Below are 24,870 nucleotides of genomic sequence, written 5' to 3' on the forward strand. Positions count from 1 at the left end.
CCAGGGCCCATCGGCTCTCGGCCCCAGAGGCACCGTGTCACGTGTGTGATGGAGGAGAGCTGTTCCAGGCCGCGGGCTGTTAGCACATGTAGGTTACACGCCTCCTGCTCCCCTCAGACCCAACATTCCTGAATCAGAGACCCAGCCACTGCAGTGATCTCAGAAGGACTGGGGCCAGGAGCGGTGTTAAGTGAAACGGGGAAGGCGCTGGGCTGTGCGCACGCAGACCCGGGTGGCAATTCCGTGGGCGACCGTCTGACCCCACAGTTTGCCCAGGCGCGGGGCCCCTGCCTCCTTCTCAGGGAAACAGGTCACAATACACGCAGGCCCGCAGGTTCCCGTGGCGAAGAGCTGGGGTATGAGCGGGAGGGCAGGGCCAGTCACACCGGGGGGATCCGTGTGTCCCCTGCCAGCAAAGCTGAGGGCACCGCAGCCTGTCCACTCCGCTGGAGCCCGTCCCTTCTCTCTCCGCCTGGTGCCGCTCCCAGGAGGCCACTCACAGGCGCTGGGGGCCCAGAGGCAGCGTCTACCACAGTCCTGCCCGTGGGAGCCGCTGCTGCCCTGCGGCCTGGCGGCGTGCCCTGGCCGTGGGCGAGGCGAGGGGGTGGGTGTGGGGGCACATTCCAGCCTCTGTCCGCATCCCTGTCTCTACCCACCCCCACCCCGGGGATGGGGGGGCTCTGGGTGCCGCGCCGACAGGGCTTTCGGAGCGGGGAGGGGCTGGTCGCCCTCAGAGCTGTGGAGAAGAGCAGATGCGTTTCCAAAATAAATAATCGCTTTAAATCCTCCCTTTCCTCCAAACCAGGAAACAGCAGAGACAGCCTGGGAGGTCCTGGTGCTGCCGGGCGCCCTCACGGGGCCCCCCGGACTCTCGGGGTTCCGGGCTCACAGCTGCTGAGGGATGCCCTGCTCCTTGTAGCCTGCGAGGAAGAAGCAGAGGAGAGGGTGAGGCACCCACCTGCTGCAGGATTTCTCCCGGAGCCGCCCAGGCGAGGAGCGGCTCCTGAGACCTTTGTCAACGGCCCACAGGGTCCAACTGTCCCCAAGGGCGTTGGCTGTTTCATGGGAATCAAAGGGGTGAATGGAAACGGTGGAGCGTGGGGTTTCCTGGGGACATGGGAGGAGGGACCTGGGGGTGGGCGCTGGGAGGTGATCCACGCCCCCTGAGCCCACAGCCCTGCACACAAGCGGCGCCCCCAGGCTGGCCTGGCGTGAAGGTGCCCAGGAGAAGGTGCCAGACAGGCTCCCCCAAGTGATAGGCGCCTGGTACGTGTGGATGGAAGGAGGAAGGAAGACAGTCCACAGGAGGGAGTGAGCATGCGTGTCTTCAGCTGGACGCTGGGGGCACAGGCAAAGGTGACTGAGGGTTTGGAGCCTTTAGAACATTTGGTGATAATTGTGAGGCCACGGGAACACTCACCACATCGATATTGGAGATTTGCTGCTTGTTTATTTGGGTATAAAAGGGCACTGTGGTTGTGTTTTTTTAAAAAGGATACCTACTGAAATATTTAAGGATAAAATTGTGAGTCTTGAATTTTGAGTGGTTACCCCCTAGTAGCTGGTGACTCAGCCCAAAGAGGACCTTCGGTGGACTTCACTTTTTTTCCTCTTTATTTATCCGTTTATTCATCTATTTTGGGTGCTGAGAAATCCAGGGCTGGGGGTGGGGGCGATGCAGGGAGTAGCTGATGAAACAAGAGCAGCCTTGAGCGGACAGTTGTTGGGCCTCAGGCACTCACTGGACTCGGCCTTTACGTTTGTTTATGTTTCAACATTTTCCAAAATAAAAAGCTAAAAATAGAAGCCAGTTGACCAGCTGAAAGAGGGGACGAATGGGGCATCGGGGGTGGAGGGGTGGGGGGGAGGCAGCCCAGGCCCGAGGCTGGCACCCACCAACAGACTCACCTTGGGAAACTTGGAGAACACAGGATGTGAGGCAGCATGAGGAAGGAAAGGAAAAGAAAAAGAGAAAGGAGTCTAAAAACAGAGGGCAGAGGAGCTGCTGAAATACAAAACAGAGGATGCTCAGGCCCGGGTGATGGAGCGGGGTGGGCTCACCGTGGCCCCTTTAGGCTGTGGGCACCCGAGGGCTCCTCCTCCCCAGGAGTCCTGCCCTGTGAGGCACTACCAAGAACCCCTCTCCAGGCCCCTCCTTCCCTCCACAGCTCAGCCACGCCCCCTCTGCTGCTCGCCTCCTGCCCCTCACTCTCTTGTACCCCAACACCTGTCTGCCTGGAGGTGAATCCTGGATGGACCTGAGCAGGGTCAGCTGCAGAACAGGTCTGACCACAAGAATCCAAAGGTACTGAAGTGCCATGCCTGGCCGGGCTAGGCTGCATCTGAGCCCTGTGGGTCACCCTTGTATAAACAGGAGCCACACATGAAATCTAATGCCCAGAAGGCAAGCAGATTTTATCTTGCAAACGTCTTGGATCAATTGGCAGTGACTGCCTGAAGCCCCCACCGCGAGATTGTTCAGCGGAAAGTGTAGCAATTGATTGGTAATGTCTGCCATGGGCAAGGCAGTAGAAAGAAGTGGCTGTAAAATTACCAAGTAGTTACTGACACATGACCAAGACCGTCTGTTGTTCCCTGTTATTTGCTTATTGTTAATATAGAGTCCTAGCTGGCTTGGCTCAGTGAATAGAGCATTGGTCTGCAGACTGAAAGGTCCCAGGTTCAATTCGATTCTGGTCAAGAGCACATGCCCGGGTTGCAGGCTCGATCCCCAGTGTGGGGCGTGCAGGAGGCAGCCAATCAATGATCCTCTATCATCATTGATGTTTCTATCTCTCTCTACTTCTCCCTTCCTCTCTGAAATCAATAATATATAATAAAGACGTAATATGCAAATTAACCCTCATGCCCTCACAAGATGGCTGCCTACGACCAGGCCAGCAGTGGGGTCAGTTAGGGGCGACCAGCTGGCAAGGGGGGCAATTAGGGGTGATCAGGCCAGCATGCAGAGGCAGTGAGGGCCAATCAGGCCAGCAGGGAAGAGCAGTTAGGGGTGACCAGGCAGGCAGGCAGGTGAGTGATTAAGAGCCAGTGGTCCAGGATTGTGAGAAGGATGTCCAATGGCCTAAACCGACAGTTGGACATCCCCTGAGGGGTCCTGGATTGGAGAGAGTGCAGACTGGGCTGAGGCCCCTGCCCACCCCCTCACCCGCCCCCCCCAGGGAATGAATTTCATCCACTGGGCCTCTAATACACACACACACACACACACACACACACACACACACACACACTAGTGTGCTTGTAAGTTCCTCATTTTAACTTCTACTTTGATCTATATTTCTCTGATTCCCCTCTTAGGAGTTTTTTGTTGTTGTTGTTTTATGGTATGGTATGGTATGCTATGCTATGAGAAAGATCTTCCTGTATGGTTACAACTGAAAAGTTTCCTTCATTTTTCTCGGAAGGGGCTGGAGGGACCAGAAAGGGCAGCCTCTGCCCAGCCAGGAGTGAAGTCAGGTGTGGTTATTCCCTTCAAACTCGTCATCCTGGGACCCACTGCGTTGCTGCTTGGGGCCATCCAGGCCCATGGCACCATCTCAAGAGTGGCAACTGTTCATCCTTTGAGGTGGGTTTATTTTTGGGGGGAAAGTGCAAGGACACCTTGTGCTGAGGTGGGTGAGCACGTCTGGGTCCAGGGCGCGAAAGTGGGTAGCAGCGAAGTCTGGAGGGTTTTCTGGTGCAGCCCCCAGGCCAGCCCCAAACAGTGCTCTGAAACGTCCGACATGAAGACAGCACCCGGGACCAGTGTACAGACATCCAGGGAGCTGGCTCTGACCCCAGGGGAGGCTCGGGTTGGGAGCAGTAGGAAGGGTGGGGGTGAGGTTCTGCATTTGATGACCCTGCAGCCCAGTTATGGCCCCACACCCGCCATAGAGGACGGGGCTCTGGCTGAGTCAACAGCCTGAGGTGATGGGAAGTGAGGCAGCGACAGGTCCCCGCCTGTACTTCGGGGCTTCTATGTCCTCATCTGGGGCGAGGCGAGGGGGCTCTGGGTTATCGCTGAGCCCCAGGCCCCATGGTTCCTGGGTACAGCCTCGGTGTGAAATGGCTGGTGAAGGGCCACGCAATCCCAGTGAGGAAGGAAGGCTTTCCAATCAAGCGACAAGGAGCTTAGTTTAAAGGAGACGTTGTGCTGCTCCGGCTGTAAAGCAGTCACAGGGTCCGCGGGCAAATGCACCACGTGGCCTTTCCCTTCTCTCTGGAAAGTGCATGGCGGAGGCGCAGGGCACGAGGCACAGGGACCCGAGCTCCCTGGCTTGGTCTCTGCCTGTCCGCGCCTAGGAGTCCCTCAGGCGTGGGGCTGGGTGTGCAGGCAGGCAGGCGGCACGGACACGGGCACGGACACCCGTGAGGAGGACACAGGTGAGCCCTCGGGGAAGGAGCAGGCTCAGCAGATCTCCCGGCCACGCGCCCAGCCCTGAGGGTCACGGACACCCAGACCCCAGTCAGCCTGCTCCTCCTCCAGCCCCGTCCCCTCACCCGGTCCAGCTCCGCCCACAAGGAGGCGTGGCCCGTGGTTGCTCCTCCTCCGGTCACACCCCCTCACCCAGCCCAGCCCCCTCACCCTATCCAGCCCCGCCCCGCTCACAAGGAGGGGTGGCCCATGGATGCTCCTCCTCCAGCCACGCCCCCTCAACCAGCCCCGCCCACGAGGGGCTGGCCCGTGGCTACTCACTGGCCAGGATGACCATGTCCATGCCCCAGAAGATGCTCATGATCCAGCCCACCATGACGATGGCCGTGAGGATCTGGATGAGGGCGGCCGCGATGTTCAGCCAGAAGACGCAGCACACGTGCCTGTCGGGGAGGTCGGTGCGGGCCCCGCACAGCACCGCGAAGGCCGAGACGAACGTCCCTGTGAACCGAGGGGGCAGCGTGTTAGATGCTCCTCGCCGCCGGGCCCTGCCTGCCCCCGGGAGCCCGGGGAGAAGCAGCCTGTGTCCAGCCCCTTCCCGCTCACACCGGGGCCCCCCTGGAGGAGGCCCAGCACGGGGCTGCCGCGGGCCTTGGGGACACAGGGTGCCATGGGGGCAGGAGCGGTGGCATGGGGTGTTGGGGGGTGCTCAGGGCACCTGTGGGGGCTCCGAATGCCTGGAGAGGGGCTTGCCCAGCATGTTGGGAACTGAGCTGACCGTTTTGAGCAGGAGAGTGATACCCCGGGAGCAGGGATCTAAGGAAGGTGACTTGTGGGCAGAGTGTTGGGCGGATTGAAGTGTCTGAGAACCGAGCATTGCCCATGAACCAGGAGGTCACTGGTTCGATTCCCATCAGGCGCACGCCCGGGTGCGGGCTCATCCCAGTGGGGGGCGGGCAGGAGGCAGCTGATGGATGATGTTTCTCTATCCCTCTCACTTCCCTTCTCTCTAAAGATCAATTTTTTTTTAAAGTTTTTTTAAAAGAGAACACTACCCAAGTAGGACGGCATGAGAGGAGCAAGAGCACGTGGGGGTCTGAAGTTCAAAAGTACAGACGCCGCTCCCAGCTCAGCCACACTGTGCTCGCTGTGCTCCCCTCAACCAGCATCCCCTGGACTCTGCCACCCCTGGAGGTGGTCATTGGCACCCCCGTTCTACAGATGGGGGACAATTCCAGCCCCAGAGGTGGTCATTGGCACCCCCACTCTACAGATGGGGGACAATTCCACCCTGGAGGTGGCCATTGGCACCCCCGTTCTACAGATGGGGGACAATTCCAGCCCCAGAGGTGGTCATTGGCACCCCCACTCTACAGATGGGGGACAATTCCACCCTGGAGGTGGTCATTGGCACCCCCACTCTACAGATGGGGGACAATTCCACCCTGGAGGTGGTCATTGGCACCCCCGTTCTACAGATGGGGGACAATTCCAGCCCCGGAGGTGGTCATTGGCACCCCCGTTCTACAGATGGGGGACAATTCCAGCCCCGGAGGTGGTCATTGGCACCCCCACTCTACAGATGGGGGACAATTCCAGCCCCGGAGGTGGTCATTGGCACCCCCACTCTACAGATGGGGGACAATTCCAGCCCCGGTGGTGGTCATTGGCACCCCCACTCTACAGATGGGGGACAATTCCAACCCCGGAGGTGGTCATTGGCACCCCCACTCTACAGATGGGGGACAATTCCAACCCCGGAGGTGGTCATTGGCACCCCCACTCTACAGATGGGGGACAATTCCAGCCCCGGAGGTGGTCATTGGCACCCCCGCTCTGCAGATGGGGGACAATTCCAGCCCCGGAGGCGGTCATTGGCACCCCCGCTCTGCAGATGGGGGACAATTCCAGCCCCGGAGGCGGTCATTGGCACCCCCGCTCTGCAGATGGGGGACAATTCCATCCCCGGAGGTGGTCATTGGCACCCCCACTCTACAGATGGGGGACAATTCCAGCCCCGGAGGTGGTCATTGGCACCCCCACTCTACAGATGGGGGATAATTCCAGCCCCGGAGGCGGTCATTGGCACCCCCACTCTACAGATGGGGGACAATTCCATCCCCGGAGGTGGTCATTGGCACCCCCGCTCTGCAGATGGGAACAAGCCCGGAGAGGCTGAAAGCCTTGCCCACAGGGCACAGCCCCGATTCAGACCCAGACCTGCCTGGTGTAGAGCCTGCCCTCGCCTCGGTCAGGGCGCTGCCTCAGCACATTGGAAACCAGGGGAGCTGGGATGGCTGCCCTGGGAAACAGGAGGGCGGTTCCTCGAAAAATTGATTCCCAGAGGAACTGAAAACAGTCTCCCAGGGCACCTGCACTCCCTTGTTCACAGCGAGTTATTCTCAACAGCTAATCATGGAGGCGGCCCGTCGACCATAGATGGAGGGACGAGTAAGTAAAATGTGGTAGATCCACCACGGAGAGTATTCAGCCTTGAACAGGAAGGGAGTTCTGGCACACGCTACAACGTGGAAGGAGCCGGTCACAAACAGACAAAGACTGTGGGTTCCACGTGTACGAGGCACTCAGAGGAGTCACATCCATCCACAGGAAGTAGAACGGCGGCTGCCGGGGGCGGGGAGGGGGGCAGATGGGGAGTTCGGGTTTAATGGGAGCAGTTTCCATTTACAAGATAAAAACGTTCTGTGATGGATGGTGGCGACGATGCACTTGACACCGAGCTATGCACTGAAGGACGGCCGAGAAGGTGAGCTCCACGTTGTGTGGATTTTACCGCAATAGAAGGAATTGGGGAGAGAGAGACTCGTGTGAAAGAGGGGACAACCTCAGGCAGGCGGTGTGGGAGGGACTTCTGGTCACCACTCGCTCTGCTGCCACATCGATGCAGTCGTGGTAACGGTAAGACGCCTATAAAAGTGCAAGCGCACTGTGTACAGCTGACTTGTGCGACATGTACCTATCACACCTGCAGTCGCATTACTTTAGATACATCATTATTAATGAACTTATTAATGATAATTTGGATAAATAATTTCATTAAGAAACAATAGTGATAGGTCCTTTTTGTCATATAAAAGTAACATATGCCACAGAAGGATTAAGTGCGTGGATTTATAGTATAAAAACATCTTAATCAAGTCAGTAGGAAACTTAAAAAATAGTGTTAGCACCATTTCATACGGAGGTATTAATTATGTAAATAAATAAAAAGCCCTCCCCAACAGCGACGTGTTCGTTCTCATTCACGAGCACGGACCAGGCGCCTGTGCGGGGTCCTGGGAACGGAGTTCACGCAGGCGGCGGGGCTTGGCCCACGCCCATCCCCACCCCCACCCGGGAGCGCACGCTCTGGAGGGAACACTGGCCACAGAGGAAGAGTGAGGAATTCCGCGTGGTCGTGTCAGGAAGACGCCAGAGGCCGGGATGGGGCGAGGTCTGGAAAGCCCAGGGAGGGAGGGCGAAGGGCGCCCCAGAACCAACCCGCGTGGACGTCCGGGAGCTCAGAGGTGCGGGGGCTGGGTGGCCACGGGCTGCTGGACACGGGGAGGAAACAAGGCCAGCTCAGACCTGGGTTTAAAAAAACATGGAAGAACGAGGCTGAGGTGGGCAGGGGTCAGACGGGCGTGGGACCCACGTGCCAGGCTTCCTCGCCAGGCAGCTGGCAGCCCTGGGAAGGGTTTCCACAGGGAACAATGCAGCCAGGGCTGTTTCAGAACCAGCCCCCAGGGCTGTGGCCCCCAAGGGCTGTGGCCCCAAGGGCTATGGTCCAAAGGGCTGTGGCCCCCAAGGGCTGTTGTACCCAAGGGCTGTGGCCCCCAAGGGCTGTGGCCCCCAGGGGAGGACGTCGGGAGGGGTGAGGAAGGCTGGGAGGAGGGACGCAGCAGAAATCCCGTGGGAAGGGCAGTGGGGGAGACCGTGGGAAGGACCCCCGGAGGAAGGGGAGGCCGTGTCCCCAGGGTCAGCGGCCAGCTGTGAGACGGGAAGGCGGGGCCAGGGCGCAGGGTGAGGTGCAGCCCTCAACCAGGCGGGAAAGCCGAGAGGCGAGGCGTGTCCACCCGCTGAGGAGAGCCGCTGGGGACAGGGGTGGGGGGGTGGGGGGGTGGGGGGGGTGGGGGGGATGGGGACTGAAGTGAATGAGGTCACCCCAGGAGGGCAGGAACGCAAGGAAGGACCTGTGGGACACCGAGCTCTTAGGCGAGCGCATAAAGGGAGCACAAAGGGGACGAGGGGCACTGAGGGAGGCGTCAGGTGCGGGAGGGGAGAAGGTGCGGGGGGGCCCCCCCGCTGCAGAGGGGAGGGACCTGCCCGGCCCAGCGGCCAGTCTGAGAGAAGGAATGACGGACGGACAGGAGCGGATATCAGGGGTCAGAGGCGAGAATGAGGACCAGCATCTGAGTCCCGGGAGAAGCGTCAGCGTGTTCACCTGCGAGGAGAAGCTGCCGGGCAGGGGCGGTGACAGTGGGACCCGACGGGGGCGACACGGGTGTCAGGGGTCCTGATCAGATGAGACGGTGAGGGTGGGGGTGGGGCAGCTACAGCAGATTCCAGCCGGTCTGTGCATCAGAAACCTCGGGCTGAGTGTTTCAAAAGCCGGTTCCAGGCCCCACCTCCAGGCCCCGGAGGCCCAGCGGGGTCCAGGGATTGCTGGTTAAGAATAACGCATCCCCGACCTGATTTCAACGGGCAGTCGGGGTTGCAAATCCCGTGGGAGATCGGCCTCGCAGAGCCAGGGCAGGAGACACCCGACCTGCAGGAAGGAGCCCACGATCCGGCCCTCACTGTGCACAGCCCCCAACGGGGCTCAGTGCTGGGTGGTGGGGGGCGGGGTGACCCTCTGGGGACAGGCAGGGGCCAGGCCTTGAGCAAGTGCCTGGGGCGTCAGGGCCCCGCCAACACCAGCTGGCACGGAGGACAGTGAGCTGTGCGTCAGTCACCGAGGGCATGTGAGAACCCCCAGAACCTGGGCAGGGCGTGTGCTCTGTGTCCGTCCTCCCGGGACCCCCACCCCACGAAGACTCAGCGAAGGCCCCGCAGGCTCTGACCACAGCCCCCGGCCGCCTTCCCGCTGAGGTCACCGGCTCCCAGGAGCCCACGGCTCGGCCCAGATGCAGGCGCAGGCGGCAGGAAGGGAAGCCTGGGTCCCTTCTGCCTGGAGTTACGGGGTCCTGGGGGAGGCCCCCAGCCTGGCTCCCCCTCCCCCACCCGCTTCTGGTGGGCCCTGGAGAGAGGCCAGGAGTCGGCTGGCAGTCTCCCGTCAGGGAGGGGCCTGGGGCTGGACACGTCCTCCGGCCCTCAGGTCCCCCAGGTCCCGTCCTGCAGGCCTCCCATGGGGCTCCCATGGGGCTGATGGGGAAGGGACTCTCAGGGCCTCCTGGAACTCGGGGGCAGGGGGTGGGGGGGAGGCAGCGCTGTCTTCTGAAGCAGCTGCTCCCCATACAAAGTCCCCCCCTGGGACCCGGGCCAGTAAGTAAGGTCAGAGCCAGACGCACCTGCAGGCGGCTCTGCAGCCACTGACTCACCTGGGTGTCCTCTCACTCCTCCTGGGGTGAGGGGGGGGCACAGCCCTCTTTTTTTTAATATATATATTTTTATTGATTTTAGAGAGGAAGGGAGAGGGAGAGAGAGAAACATCAATGAGGAGAGAGAATCACCGATCGGCTGCCTTCTGCACGCCCCTCACTGGGGATGGAGCCCGCAACCCGGGCCTGTGACCTGACCAGGAATCTAACCCTGACCTCCTGGTTCATAGGTCGACGCTGACCATTGAGCCACGCCTAACGGGCCAGCACAGCCCTCTTCCCAGCACAACCTTGAACGGAGCTTCAGGGCAGGAAGGAATCGGAAGGGAGGCGTGGCCGGACTTCCCAGCCGATAGGGAAGGACAAGCCACTCCCTGCACACAGGTCCCACTGCCGCCTGCTGCCAGGGCAGAGCCAGGACGTGAGGAGTGGGAGGTCATGTTCAGGGTCAAGCTCAGTCCCCTAAGCTTCCATTCTCACACCTCAGGGGCACCAGACGCAGTGGGGGTCGTGCTGACAGCACACCTCGCTAGGCCCACACCCCGAGGTCCAGTTCCGAGCTGCGGGCATCACCTCCTCATCACGTGCCGTTATTTCAACGGGAAATGGAAGTGGAAAGGCAAGAGGAGTGAGTACAAGTTCACAAATGATTCCGGACGAAAGTGCTTGGAAGGAAGAATCAGAATAGCTTGAAAGTGCACAGGCCGATGCGCCCATGGCTACTCGAGCCGGAGACGATGAGGGCTCGGACCTCCTGGGGCTCGACGCCTGCGCTTTACACCTTCTGTTCTGATTCCTTAAGAAACGGGGCAGGTGCCCGGGCATGTGGCTCAGTGGTTTTAGCGTCGACCTATGAACCAGGAGGTCAGGGTTCGATTCCCGGTCAGGGCACAGGCCTGGATTGCTGCCGGGGTTGCGGGCTCCATCCCCAGTGGGAGGCGTGCAGGAGGCAGCTGATCGATGATCCTCTCTCATCACTGATGTCTCTCTCTCCCTCTCCCTTCCTCTTGGAAATCAGTAAAAATATTTAAAATAAAAAGGGGCGGGGCAGAAAGGGGAGGAGAGATTTTGGGGGAGGCACTGCCTGGTTTCTCAGCTCAACAACCTCGGGGGCAGAGGGTGAGGAGAAGGTGCTCAGACCCCCTGAGCGAGACGAGGTGTCTGAGAGGGCGAAGGGGTGTGAGTCTGGGATGCCGGCCCAGGGTCCGAGGCTGCAGCTCTGTGAGGACAGTGGTGTCCTCATTCAGGACCCCCTCCTGGCAGCGAGGAGCTTGCCGAGAGCAGACAGACTATGCAACCGAGAGAGACCGTGCAAGTCAAAGCACAGCTCTTGTACGTCCCCCATCCGGGCCCTCCAGTTCTCCCACGCCACCCGCCCTCGCCCTCGCCCTGTGCCCGCACCAGTGCACCACCCACAGCACACAGACACCCGCCCTCGCCCTCACCCTGTGCCCGAACCAGTGCACCACCCGCAGCAGCACACAGACACCCGCCCGTGCCCTCTCCCTGTGCCCGAACCAGTGCACCACCCACAGCACACAGACACCCGCCCTCACCCTCACCCTGTGCCCGCACCAGTGCACCACCCACAGCACACAGACACCCGCCCTCACCCTCGCCCTGTGCCCCCACCAGTGCACCACCCACAGCACACAGACACCCACACGGGCCCTCACCCTGTGCCCGCACCAGTGCTCCACCCACAGCACACAGACACCCGCCCTCGCCCTCGCCCTGTGCCCGCACCAGTGCACCACCCACAGCACACAGACACCCGCCCGTGCCCTCTCCCTGTGCCCGCACCAGTGCACCACCCACAGCACACAGACACCCGCCCTCACCCTCGCCCTGTGCCCCCACCAGTGCACCACCCACAGCACACAGACACCCGCAGGGGCCCAGCCCATGGGACACCCCTCGTGAGCATATGGAAAGCATGTCTCCAGCGCAGGAACAGGTCCTAGTGGCCATCCTGCCACCGCCGACCCGTTAGCGACGAGGCCGTGACCTGACTATGACGTAACCTCTCTGAGCGTGGGTTTCATGGGAGAGAATGGGGTAGGATGGGATGGGGTGGGGTGGATGGGATGGGGTGGGGTGGGGTGGGGGATGGGGTGGGAGGGATGGGATGGGGGGACGGGGGGTAGGGTGGGAGGGATGGGGTTGGGTTGGGTGGGGTGGGGAGGGTGGTGTGTAATGAACGGGAGCCTGGCTGGCACTGAGACCTTGAGGCTGGGCTGTGCCCTCCCATTCTCCGCAGGACGATGCTGAGGGGGTCACTCGGGGGAAAGAAGGGCCAGGGCAGCAGGCGACAGGTGAGAGGAGACAGCACACTCCATCTCCTGCGGGCGCACCGGGCGAGATGGTTCCCACGGTCGGACGGCTGGACTGAGACTGAGGCAGCGGCTCTGCCCACAGTCCGCCAGGAGCCTGAGCCAGCGCAGTGAGACCCTGGCCCGGGAGCCCCAGGCCCTCAGGGAGCGGCTGCTGCAGGAACGGAGGGGGGAGCCCGAGGCCTGCGCCCACCCTGCCTCAGCGGGTGTCCTTCCCCTGGGGGCGAGGCCCAGACCTCTGGGTTCACGGGGGACCCGCATCCAGTCACCCAAATGCAAGCCGCACGGACGACGGGCCTACCGCCCGCTCAGCGCTGAGCCAGGGACAGCGGGTAACTCTCTCCTGCTGCTTCGGGCGCGGGGACCAGGCCGCCTGGGGTCTGCGGCCACCACGTGTGCAGGCACCTGTGCCAGGGCTGGGCCATCCCGGTGCTGTGGGGGTGTCCGCAGGTGCCCCCTGTGGCCACCCGGGCCTGCGGGAGGACAGCCCTGGGGCGTGGGCCGTGGCGTGTGGGTGGCCGTGGAGCAGTTCCCATCACGCCCCTGGGCCCGGAGCCTGTGGTCCTGGCACAGAGCCGCCTGTTCCTTAAACTCATTCCCGGTCTTCCATCCCTCGTTTCCCATGTGTCCACGTAGCGTTCCTGACGCACCTGCCAGGCGCCAGGAGCCGGGCTAAGTCCACGTGGACCCGGGTGTCCCGGTCAGGAGGAGGACACGCCAGGCACAGAACCCACCCCTGTGTGGCCGGCCGCGGGGCGGAGCAGCATCACCGGGGACAGAGCGGAGCAGCAGGAGGCCAGGCCCAGTTCCGGCCGCACCAGCCCAGGGCCCGAGGCCTTGACAGTGACGCGCTCCTCTGGCCCCCAGTTTCCCCACCATGAGCTGACGATACTGATGGCAGCCTGCCAGGCAGCGGGGGTGCGAGGGCTGTTCGGGCGTGGAGAGCGCTTAGCACACAGAGTGCATGGAGTGAGGGGCGTAGGAGCACACGGAGCCCCGGTCCCAGGCTCGGGGGGGGGGGGGGGAGGCGCCCCGCAGCCTCTGCTGGAGGAGACCCTGCGCTAGGACCCTGGCAGGAAACCAGGTCTCCCTGACGCCCGCTCGGAGTGGCTGGTGGCCAGCGGCGCCTCCTCGCCTTCTAACAAACGCACGACCGTGGGCTCACGGCGGCCTCGTGCAGGGAGGCGCGCCACCCGCCCACAGGCCCCGGCGTCGGCGGCTGGTGACAAGCACAAACAGGATGGCTGCGCAGCGACTGGGCAGGTGCTCCCAGGGAAATTACAACAGCAGCCTGCACACTGCGCGGGACGATCACAGGTAATCATGTATGTGGACGAGAGCTGCAGTGGACGAAGCAAAATAAAAACAGTTTGCCGTGCAGAGTGATAGGTCGTTTTTTCAAAAAAAAAAAATTCTCTTTCCAGTTGAAGCGTTTCAGGCACCTGTCAGGGCCGGCTCCGCAAGGCCGGCGGCAAACGGCCTCTCACTGGCCGCAGAGAAGGCGGGAGCAGCGAGCATCCGAGGGGGCAGGCGGCACACAGGCACGGGCACAGGAGAAAAGGCAAGGTCGTGGGGCTCGGCTGGGGCTGTGACAGGGCACCCCGAGCTCCCAGGAGGCCCTGGAGCTGCGGTTCTCAACCTGTGGGCTGCAACCCCTTTGGCGGTCGAACGACCCTTTCACAGGGGTCGCCTAAGACCATCCTGCATATCAGATATTTACATGACGATTCATAACAGTACCAACATGACAGTTATGAAGTAGCCACGAAAATAATTGTATGGTTGGGTCACCACATGAGGAGCTGTATTTAAAGGGCCAGAAGGTTGAGAACCACTGTTAGTGGATGCCTCCGTGGCGATCTGTTCATTTTAAACCCTCGCTGAAGGCTTGCGTGTTCCAGGCGGTGCCCGGTGCTGGGACGTAAAGGGGAGTAACATGCAAACCCTGTTCCTGGTGTGGCGACGCGGTGTCCCCTGGGCACCTGCCCTGTCCAGGCACCTGCAGCTCCCGTGTGTCCGGGACAGCACAGAGGGGGGGGGGGCCACACCCGGTACTCGAGCCAGCAAATCCCTGTTGGTGAAGCCCGTTTGAGGGGGTTACTTCCAGCGTAAAGGCCACATGCCCTCCTGCAAGTGTGGCGCGTCCCTGGGCCCGAGCAGCGACGTCAGGCGTGTGCTGATCCCGGGGCCCTGGCAGGAAGCTGTCCCGCCCAGCAGCACGCGGGCCACCCGCAGGGCCCGGGCCGCAGGCGCAGGTGTGCCTGCCGGGCCTGTGGGAGTCCCCAGCCAGACAGGGAGCGCCTGAGCATGAGCGTGTGCCCCCTAAATCTCTGGAGCCTGAACCATGTCCTGCTGCCAAACAAGAACCACAGCGTCCGCCTCCACACCACCCCCAACTCCCTTCACCCCCTCCCCCCCCGCCCCTGCCCGGTGTCCCAGCGTCCTGGGCAGGGAGCTGCTTTGCCTGCTCACTGGGAAGGACGCCCTGGTCGGGGCTTCCCTCCAGGGCAGTGGTTCTCAACCGTCTGGCCCTTCAAATACAGCTCCTCATGGTGTGATGCTAGAAACCATTTACTGTCTTTATTAGCTGAGTATAGACAGAGACCCCAAAAGTTAGTAACCTTGAAGCCCTAGCAAAGGTCAGGGCTGTGTACCACCCAGTTAATCTAGATAATGGTAGCTGAAGCAACCTCCCTACCTTTAATCATGTAAATTGCCTAAGGGTCATGTTATAACCTAATCTGTGTGTCATTGAAAGCTCCTTACCCTAGGGCTGCCCCAGACAAACCTCCTTACCCTAGGGCTGCCCCAGACAAACCTCCTTACCCTAGGGCTGCCCCAGACAAACCTCCTTACCCTAGGGCTGCCCCAGACAAACCTCCTTACCCTAGGGCTGCCCCAGACAAACCTCCTTACCCTAGGGCTGCCCCAGACAAACCTCCTTACCCTAGGGCTGCCCCAGACAAACCTCCTTACCCTAGGGCTGCCCCAGACAAACCTCCTTACCCTAGGGCTGCCCCAGACAAACCTCCTTACCCTAGGGCTACCCCAGACAAACCTCCTTACCCTAGGGCTGCCACAGACAAACCTCCTTACCCTAGGGCTACCCCAGACAAACCTCCTTACTCTAGGGCTGCCCCAGACAAACCTCCTTACCCTAGGGCTGCCCCAGACCAAATAAAAGGTTGGAGCAGCCAGAGCATAGGAGGAAGTCTCTCTCTCTCCTTGAGTTGGACTTGCCCGCCTGGCTCCCCGACATTTCCAAATTATTTCGTGCCTTTTTCTCTCATTTGTTGTGCGGCTCCTCTTTCAGATACCGAACCCTACTCCACGCTGGACGTGGAAGGAAACTAACTCAGCAGTGTGACCCAACCGGAGAGTTATTTCTGTTGCTACTTCATAACGGTCATGTTGCTACTGTTATGAATCGTCATGTAAATGTCTGATATGCAGGATGGTCTTAGGCGACCCCTGTGAAAGGGTCGTTCGACCGCCAAAGGGGTCGCGACCCACAAGTTGAGAACCGCTGCGCTAAGACCTGCAGAACAGGACAGGCCATGTCTGTGGCTTGTACTTTCTCTGGCCTCCTGTCCTTGTCTCCGGTGTGACGTGGTTGACCTTGAGGGGACCGTGTGCCCTTGGGGACAAGCCCGGGTGGCTGGCTTCCTTTGTAAGCAGGTCTCCACCAGGTCCCTCAGTCCCCTGCCCCGCCCTCCCAGGGGCTGCACACAGCAGCACAGAAACACGGCCACGGGGACCCTCTTCGCTGAGAAGCTGGTTCCATAAGCCCAGGAGGTGGGCTCCCCCGGTCCCTGCAGGGGAGGAGCGGCTGAGCCCCGGAGACAGGCAGCCTGCACCCCGGCTGCTTCGGAAAGGCGGCCTGGCACAGGTAAGTGGAGCCATGCCCCGGCCCCAGCCCTACCCGGTGGCCTCAGCCGTCGCCACCCCCTGGGGCACCCGCTCGGGGCTGGCTCTTGCTCATGGTGTGTGATTGGCACCCGGCAGAACTCAGCCCAGGATGCCTGGGCCGGCACCACTCTGCCGTCGGGAAGGGAGCAGGAGCCGGCTTCTGGGAGGCTGTGCGGTCCAGGAAGTCGCTCCCCCCCTCAGGGTCTGGGAAGGGGACAGCCCTCAGGGCACAGCCTGACAAAAGGAGCTGTGTGAGCAGCATGAGCGCTCCATGTGCCGGACTGTCCCCCCCACAAAGTGAACACAAACAGAACACAGACCAGGAAAAGCTCCCCAAAGGGTTTGGGGACCAGATCCCATCCCCTTCCCCGAGTCACATCAGAAACATTTCAGATATGCGAGCAATCGGTGCACAGACAGTACCTCAAAGAGCACGGCCGTTCCTGCAATGCTGACTGTTTTCCCCGCACACGTCAGCACATGCGCCTGCAGGAGCCACCCCCACCCCCACCCCCGCCGCCACGCACACACACGTCGGGACTCAGGGTCACAGTTCATCCTGACCTCACAGGAGTCAAATACTCAGCTTAGTCGCCCACTCCATTCACTTCCCTTGGCTGCAAAGCACCTATTTCCGGAAATGAATGTCACCCCCTAGGGAAGTGGTTCTCAACCTGTGGGTCGCGATACCTTTGGCGGTAGAACGACCCTTTCACAGGGGTCGCCTAAGACCATCCTGCATATCAGATATTTACATGACGATTCATCACAGTAGCAACATTACAGTGATGAAGTAGCAACAAAAATAATATTATGGTTGGGTCACAACATGAGGAACTGTATTTAAAGGGCCAGAAGGTTGAGAACCACTGCACCTAGGGTGAGCCTTTTGGAAATGATTTAAAATTTTCCAAAGAGCCGGGCAGTGTGGCTCAGTGGTTGAGTGTCAACCTATGACCAGGAAGTTCGATTCCCAGTCAGGGCACGTGCCCGGGTTGTGGGCTCGATCCCCAGTGTGGGGTGTGCAGGAGGCAGCCGATCAATGAGTCTGAATCTCCGTACTTACACCGATGCTTACAATTAGCGCAGGCCCCTGTCATCCCGAGGCTGGGACTCACCGTGTTTATGCTTTGCTTCCCAAGATCCCCACTGGAGGGTCCAGCCACTCAGAGCTGATGGCCCTTCGGATGCTTTGAGCTGGAAGTGACACAAACCAACTCAAACTAGCCTAAGTGACAGGACGCATTTATCATCGCAAATGACAGGAAGTCCAAAGGTGGTTCGGAGGTTGGATAACTAAGAAGTTCAATTGTGCCACCAAGGGCCGGGCGCCCTTTTTGGGGGAGCGGGGGGGGGGGTTAATCCTCACCCAGGGATATTTTTCCATTGATTTTTAGGGAGAGTGGAAGAGAGAGGGAAAGACAGAGAGAGACCTCGAAGTGAGAGGAACATGTCGACTGGTTGCCTCCTGGACACGCCCTGACCAGGCCTCAGATCGGGGAGAAGCCTGCAACCGAGGTACGTGCCCTTGACCGGAGTCGAACGCAGGACCCTTTGGTCCACAGGCCGACGCTCTATCCACCGAGCTAAACTGGCCAGGGCGGGGCGGGCTCGCTGCCTCTCTCTGCGCTGACACACTCGGTGCTGGCTTCAGCCACAGCCCGGTGCCAGACGGCTCAGCAGCTCCAGAAGCTCGGCCTTGACAATTCGCTGACTAATGATCGCTGGGTCACCTGCCATTTCCGAACCAGCCACCCACCCGAGGTATGAGGTTCCAGGACCTGCTTATACTAGTCTTCTGGGTGCAAAGGATGCTGGGAGTCAACCTCACTGCCACCACACACAGCCCTTACCGGGAAGCCGTGCCCCTCTCACCTTCACTCTGGGCACCCCTCCTCCCAGGCAACCAGATGCTCCAAGAGACCACGTGAGCTGTCTGTCACAGCTGGATATCCGGGCCCCTTGGAACAACACCGCGTTTTTAAATGTCCTGCCCAAGTGCCCATCAGCAGAGGACGGATACACAGAGTGCGGTGGGTCCTGACAATGAACGTTACTCAGCCTGGAAAACGGAAACGCTGACACACGCTACAGCACGGTAAACCCTGGGCACAGTAGGCTAAGGCCGCATAAGCCGTCACCAGAGAACAAGTACTGTCTGGTCCCAGAGACAGGAAGGAGGATGAGGTCACCAGGGAGAGGGGGAGGGACCTGGGAACTCAGTGGGCACCGAGGGTCAGTCCGGGATGATGAGAAAGTTCCGGAGAGGGTGGGTGCAGCCATCGTGAATATACTAATGCCACAGAGTGTGCACTTAAAGCGCTAATGTGGTGCATTTTATGTTGTGAAAACTTTGCCACAGTAAGAAAAATGACCTTGGCTGTCTACTAACTCACCCGTCCGTGGCAGCCTCAGCGAGAGGCGTCTGCACTGGGACCTCCCGCTCCCGCACAGCGTGGGCAGCCCTGGTCCCGTGTGACCTCTCCTCCCCGAATGTAGCCTCGTCACGGCTTGAAAGCGGAGGAAGAATCCCGCCTTCTCCTCTGACTTGAATGCCAAGCGGATGAAGCAGGTCCGGTCCACAGGGAGGTAGAGTGTGAAGGCCAATCGGGGCTCCGGGCCCCCAAGGGGCACTCAGAGCTGGGTCCCCAGGACACACAGGGGCCACCCCGACCCAGGGCTCTGGTCCCTCTCACAGCACCCCGCAGCCACCTGACTGTTGTCACCCCTCTAATGAGGCCGGAGCGGAGCCAGACCATCACTCCACCTGCAGGGGGCGCCGGGCGAGGCGCTGCGAGCCTTTGGGGACACACAGGAGGGAAGCACGGGTGAGCGGTTCTCAACCTGTGGGTCGCGTCTCCTTTGGGGGTCGAACGACCCTTTCACAGGGGTCGCCTAAGACCATCGGAAAACACCTATATAATTACATATTGTTTTTGGGATTAATCACTATGCTTTAATTATGTTCAATTTGTAACAGTGACATTGGGGGTCAGCACCACATGAGGAACTGTATTAAAGGGCCGCGGCGTCAGGAAGGTTGAGAACCGCTGGGTCAGACAGAGTGCTTCTGCGGCTGATGGACTTCGGAAGCAGAGCCACTGGTGGAGGAGGCCTCTCCGAGCCCTGCAGCCTCGGGCAGTGCACTGCGTTCCACAGGCTCAGCAAGCAGGAGCATGAAGGGGGGCTGAGCTGGGGAGGGCGGCCTGGGGCCAGGCCGGGCGCCAGGGCAGGCTCTGGGGAGAAACGCACACCAGACATTTCCTATTAGGGCAGGAGACGGCGGCGTCAGGGCTGGGTTTGTGCTGGAGGGTTGACTGAGGCCGGAACGGGTGGCTGAGGGCGGCATGCAGCTCTGTAGAGAGCTGGTTCCTTTCTCCCTGTCGGAAACGCCTTTCGGGAAGTCTGATAGGCTCCCAGAGCTGCCCCGCGCTGTCCTCACCGGCACCGCCGCCGGGGGCTGGCCCGTGGCCGGCTCTCACCCACTGCCCACACGTCTCCATTGCCACTTAGCCCCCCCACTCAGCTCCCCACGGCCCAGGGGCCAGCCCAGCCTGGCTGCCGAGTTCAGGGACCTGGCTCACCTCCATCCTGCTCCCTCCCACACCACCCACCTGGGTGCCCCGCTGGCGAGGGGCCCAGAGAGCAGCTGGCCGGGGAGCCAGGCGGGTCAATCTACTTCTCAGGGACCCTCAGCTCCAGGTGGGGGTGGCTCCTGGCTCTGCCCCTTCCCTGAGTGTCCCCCCTTCCCCCCCCCATGTGAGCCTGGGCAGAGCAGCAACCTTCCCCGAGGGCTTGCTCCCCGCCAGGCCTGTCCCAGGGCTCAGTCTGCCAGGTCTCCTCCGGTCCTCAGACCCCCGAGGAAGGCGCTGCTTGCCCGGGCGGTGGTGGGTCGGGTGGAACGTGGAGCGGACTGCGGCTGGGGCCAGGGACGGGCACCTGGCTCTGCCCCCACCTGGCTCTGCCCCCACCTGGCTCTGCCCCCACCTGGCTCTGCCCCGTCTAACCTGGGGCGGGGCAATTGGGCGCTTTGTGCCTCAGGCTCTCCTTCAGCCCGATGTTAGGAGTGCCTGCTGCTTGGCTCAGGCAGCCCGGCTGCCATGCACAGCACCTCGAGGGACGGCTTAACCACCGCCGGCTCCTCACAGTCGTGGAGGCTGCGCAGTCTGAGATCCGTGCTTGCCGGTGGTCACCAGCTCACGGCTCTCACGTGGTGTCTCTTCTTGTAAGGGCACTCACCCCATCCAGGGCCCCACCCTTACAGCCTTGTTTAAACCTTAATGGTCCCCTACAGGGCCCATCTCCAAATACAGACACATGCAGGGCGAGGGGGCCAGCGTGCAGATTTGGGGGGACACACTTCCTCCACAGCCACAGGCGGGACGTGATGGGGCGCTGGGCTGCGGGGATAGGGGAGGCGGCAGGCGGTTTAGTGATGGTCCCTCTTGGTCGAGACCAAGCATGTCGGGCTCAGGGCTAACGCGGGCCGAATAAACATGGCGTGCGGCCTCGCCCAGAGCTTGCCGTGCTTGGTAGATCAGCAGCTGCTGCCTCTGCTCAGGGCCCGAGGTTTCCACCTGCAGGAGGCGCTAGTTCAGAAGGTCCCTCCTCCGCCTCAATCTTCTCTGTGTTTTACATGGTGCTGAGGGCATCGCTGGATGCTCTGACAGTGCCGTGTGCTTTGGATGGGCCTGTTGCTAAGAGACAAACCCCAGAAGTTTCTTTAAACGCCCAGCTCCGTAAAAGCACATTCCTCCTCACTCACCGCGCAGTCTCCTCCTGGGCCCCTCGGCCACACCAGCAGCTGGTTTCTGGGCCGCAATTCGAGCCTCCAGTGACCCCAACAGAGGAGCCACTTCAGAGCTGGGGGGACGGCCGTGGGCAGACGGAGGGCCCATCCTGGCTAAGGACACCTGTGGCTCTGCGCACGGCTCCTGAGGGCGGCCTCCGGGCAGGGACCCCTCGGCTGAGGAGAGGAGAGGCCCTGACGTGTGCTGACCCCCCGCCCCCAGGACCAGCAGGCTGTGGGCCTGTCCTGGGGGCTCCTTTTAGGATTTCTGTTCCCTGGAGAGAGGCCCCAAGTTAAACATGCTTCAGCCACGACCTCTTCCTAGAGACGGCTGCGTAGCCCTGGCTTCGGGGCCACAGAGCGCCCCCCATGAGGCTCCCAAGAGCTTCTCTCCAATGGGGTTTCTTTCAGAAAAGCAAGTCCCCCGGCCCCACCCCGCCCTCCTAAGCTAAACGAGACTGGGAGGTGGAACTGGACTGGACCGTTAGCAAGTGTCCCAGGTTCTCACGCTCTCGGAGGTTCAGGACGCACCCCCGCCGCGTTCCCGGCTGCTATTCTGTCCCGCGCACCTGCGGCGAGCCGGGCAGGGGCCAGCCTGGAGGGCAGCGCTGCGGCCCAGTCCTGCCCATGGGTCTCAGTCTGCCCACGGGCTCGCACCACATGGCTCCTCTCAGACCTACTAGTCGTTGGGAGGGCTGGCTTCACCCCAGTTCCAGTTCCAAGGATGATAATAATGACATTTAATTTTAAACAATTAAAAAACGAGCCCTAGCCAGTTTGGCTCAGGGGTTAGGACATCGGCTCACAGACCAAAGGGTTGTGGGTTTGATTCCCGGTCAAGGGCACATGCCTGGGTTGCAGGCTTGATCCCTGAACTGGTTGCGTGTGGGAGGCAACCAATTGATATGTCTCTCTTATCTCTCTCTCTCTCTCTCTCTCTCTCCTTCTCTCTTTCTTTTTAGAAAATGCAAGTTTCCTCCCTCCCTCCCTCCCTCTCCTCCTTCCCTTCCACTCTCTCTAAAAATCAATGGAAAAATACCCTCAGGTGAGGATTAACACAAAAATGAGCAGAGGAGCTGAACAGACATTTCTCTAAAGAAGACGCGGACGGGACAGGGCTGTGAAAGAAGCTCAGCATCGCTCATGGCAGGGAGTGCGAATCACAACCACAGGAGATGTCACCGCACACCTGTCTGCTGACACCTGGCTGTCAGCAGAAAGATGGGAACTAACGAGTGGGGGTCAGGGTGGCAGGAAGGAACCCTCGAGCACTGCAGGTGGAGATAGTTATGCAGGTGCAGCCATTATGCAAAGCAGCATGGAGTTTCCCCAAAAAGTTAAAACTAGAACCACCAGATGATCCATAGCCCCACGTCTGGGATACGCCCAAAGGAAACCAAACCCCTGTCTGGAAGAGACAGCTGCTCTCCCTTGTTCACTGCAGCATTATAGTCGCGACATGGAAACAACCTGAATGAATGAATGGACTTTAAAATATGATCCTAGCTAATGAAAGGGTAATGTGCAAATTAACCGTCACTCCGTCACCAAGATGGCAGCACCCAGTCCCCACCTAGTCCCCTCAGCCCCGCCACTGGAGTGTCTGGTCCTGTCAGCCCTGACGGGAGGAGTGGCGGGTGAACAGCGCGGCTGGATCCGCCCTCAGGTGACAAGCCCCAGCATCCGGCGTGCCCCAGCCCACGGAGGGAGGGCAGGCAGGCCTCTGGCCAGAGGCAGGCCGGGGCACGGGGCACTGGCGTCATTACAGGCCGGGCTGAGGGACTGCCCCACCCCATGCATGAATTTCATGCACCAGGCCTCTAGTATATCTGTATCTGTGTAGTTCAGCCTTTAAAAGGAGGAAAATCCTGCCATTTGTGACAACATGCATGAAACCTGAGGCTATAATGCTGTGAAATAAGACACAGAAAGAGAAATAATCTCACTTACATGTGGAATCTTTGAAGCAAGAAAAGGCCAAACTCCTAGTTACCAGAAGCTGGGGTATGTGTGTGGGGGCGGGGGTGGGGGGAGGCGGGGATTTAAATACAGGTATCCTTCAGAACTAGGGAATAAGTTGTAATCCTAACTATGGTCCAAGCACAATTTTAGGCACTTTACATGCAATTGCTCATTTCACCTTCAAAAGAATCCTACGAAGTGGGTACTATTATTATCCCATTTGCCAATAAAGAAACGGAGGCACAGAGAGGTTAGTTAACTGGCTCACACAGTTATCCAGTAGCAGAGTGGGATCTAGACCCTCAGCAAAATAAGGAAGTTATACCCAGGAAAAGGTCCCAGCGTTTAGGGAAGCACCCCAAAAATAAATAAACGAAGCCTGGGCCCCTGGCTCCACATCCCCAAATGCCCTTTGCTCTGCACCCACGGGGGCTGTCTCCCCCCCAGGCCCCGACTCTGGGCAGGGCGGCAGGCGGTTCTGCTTCTACTTCTCCCTCCCAGAGAATATAATCTTCTCGTTCCTGGCAGGGGGGCAAGGGCGGCCTGGCCTTCCTGACCCTGGAGTGGGGGGAGTGTCCTAGGAGGTGACCCCCGGGGCACAGCACCCCGGCATCGGTGCCTGGCCCCAGGGCAGAGCCCCCATCGAAGGACACTGCTCCTGCCCAGAGCAGGGCAGTGGCCGCAGGGGGCCTGGCTGCTGCCTCCTCCCTGCTGCCCGGCCCCGCCCTGCTGCCGGCTACTGGGGCTTTTTCAGTTTTAAGTGAAATGTGCGTTAAGGGAGGAGGCCGGGCCAGCTGCAGGCACTGAGGTTCCCACTCAGGACGGGGCGGTGAACCACCTTGGGCAGCGTTCCACGTCACGCTCCTCGGGACATTTCAGGCCAAAGTCAATGCCTGGCTGCCCTCCGAGCAGCTGGACAGCGTCCCTGAGGCTGGCGCCTGGCCTAGACGGGCTCCCCCCAAGGCTGACGGCGTCACATCCGCGTCCCAGGCGGGGAAGCCCAGCGGCAGAGCGGCCGCCTTCCACCCGCAGCCTCAGGCCTCGGCCTGCTCGCCCTGGAACGAGCCTTACCCGGCGCCTCACAACTCTAGAAACACAAAACGTCCTGTAACGTCTCTCGCTCATCGCTCTCTGTTTTTCGATAAACACAGTTAAACCACAAGGCGGCAGCGGTAGCAGCGGCTGCTGTCGCCAGAGCCTGCAGACTGGACTGTCCCCTGGCCTTTTCCCGCGTGAGGGCGAGACCGTCAGCCGTGAGCTGGTGCTCTCGCCTTTCAGACGTGTGCAAGCCTCTGCACGAACCCTTGTCCTGTGCACATTTGGGCACTGGCTGTGCAGGCTCACACATACTCATGCACTACCTTTGCAGACTCACACCTGTATGCATACATGTGTGCAGGCTCATGTGTGTACACATAACAGGTGTACATGTTCGCACACAAGTATGCTGATTCACATGTACACTCACACACTAGACATGCAGATTCACATGTAAGGCACCAGGTGTATGCTCACCTATGTATGCACATACGTGTATGCAGGATCATGTGTGTATGCACAACAGGTGTACACGTTCACACACAAGTATGCAGATGTACATGCACGCGTTAGACCTGCAGACTCACATGTGTGCAGACATGCAAGGCACCAGGTGTGCAGGTGCACACATGTACGCAGGCTCATGTGTGTACACAACAGATGTACACATTGACACATGCATGTACATGTGAGTGTGCAGGTTCACGTGTACATGTGCACACCAGACATACAGGTTCACACATGTCTGTGCACACTGGTGCGCAGGCTCACACATGCACACACATGCAAAGAACCAGGTGTGCAGGCTCACAGGTGCACACACCAGGTGTGCACACACAGCCCCTCCGGGGCATCGCAGCGTGGCTGTCAGGGAGCGGCGAGGAGCACTCCTCAGGCAGGAAGTCTGACACGTCCTCCTCA

The 24,870-nt window shown here is 60.3% G+C and overlaps 1 protein-coding gene across 1 annotated transcript in view; it reads right to left on the bottom strand.

The window, feature by feature from the left end:
• Nucleotides 1-3,346: 3,346 nt before the first annotated feature.
• Nucleotides 3,347-24,870, bottom strand: part of STUM (stum, mechanosensory transduction mediator homolog) — a 41,097-nt gene continuing 19,573 nt past the window's right edge. The window contains exon 2 of the mRNA XM_081114467.1: nt 3,347-4,879. Coding sequence (XP_080970593.1) covers nt 4,692-4,879 — 188 coding nt within the window. The 3' untranslated portion in view covers nt 3,347-4,691. The remainder of the gene's footprint in view (nt 4,880-24,870) is intronic.

This window comes from Myotis nattereri, assembly GCF_964212035.1.
Source record: "Myotis nattereri genome assembly, chromosome: 20".
Lineage (NCBI taxonomy): Eukaryota > Metazoa > Chordata > Mammalia > Chiroptera > Vespertilionidae > Myotis > Myotis nattereri.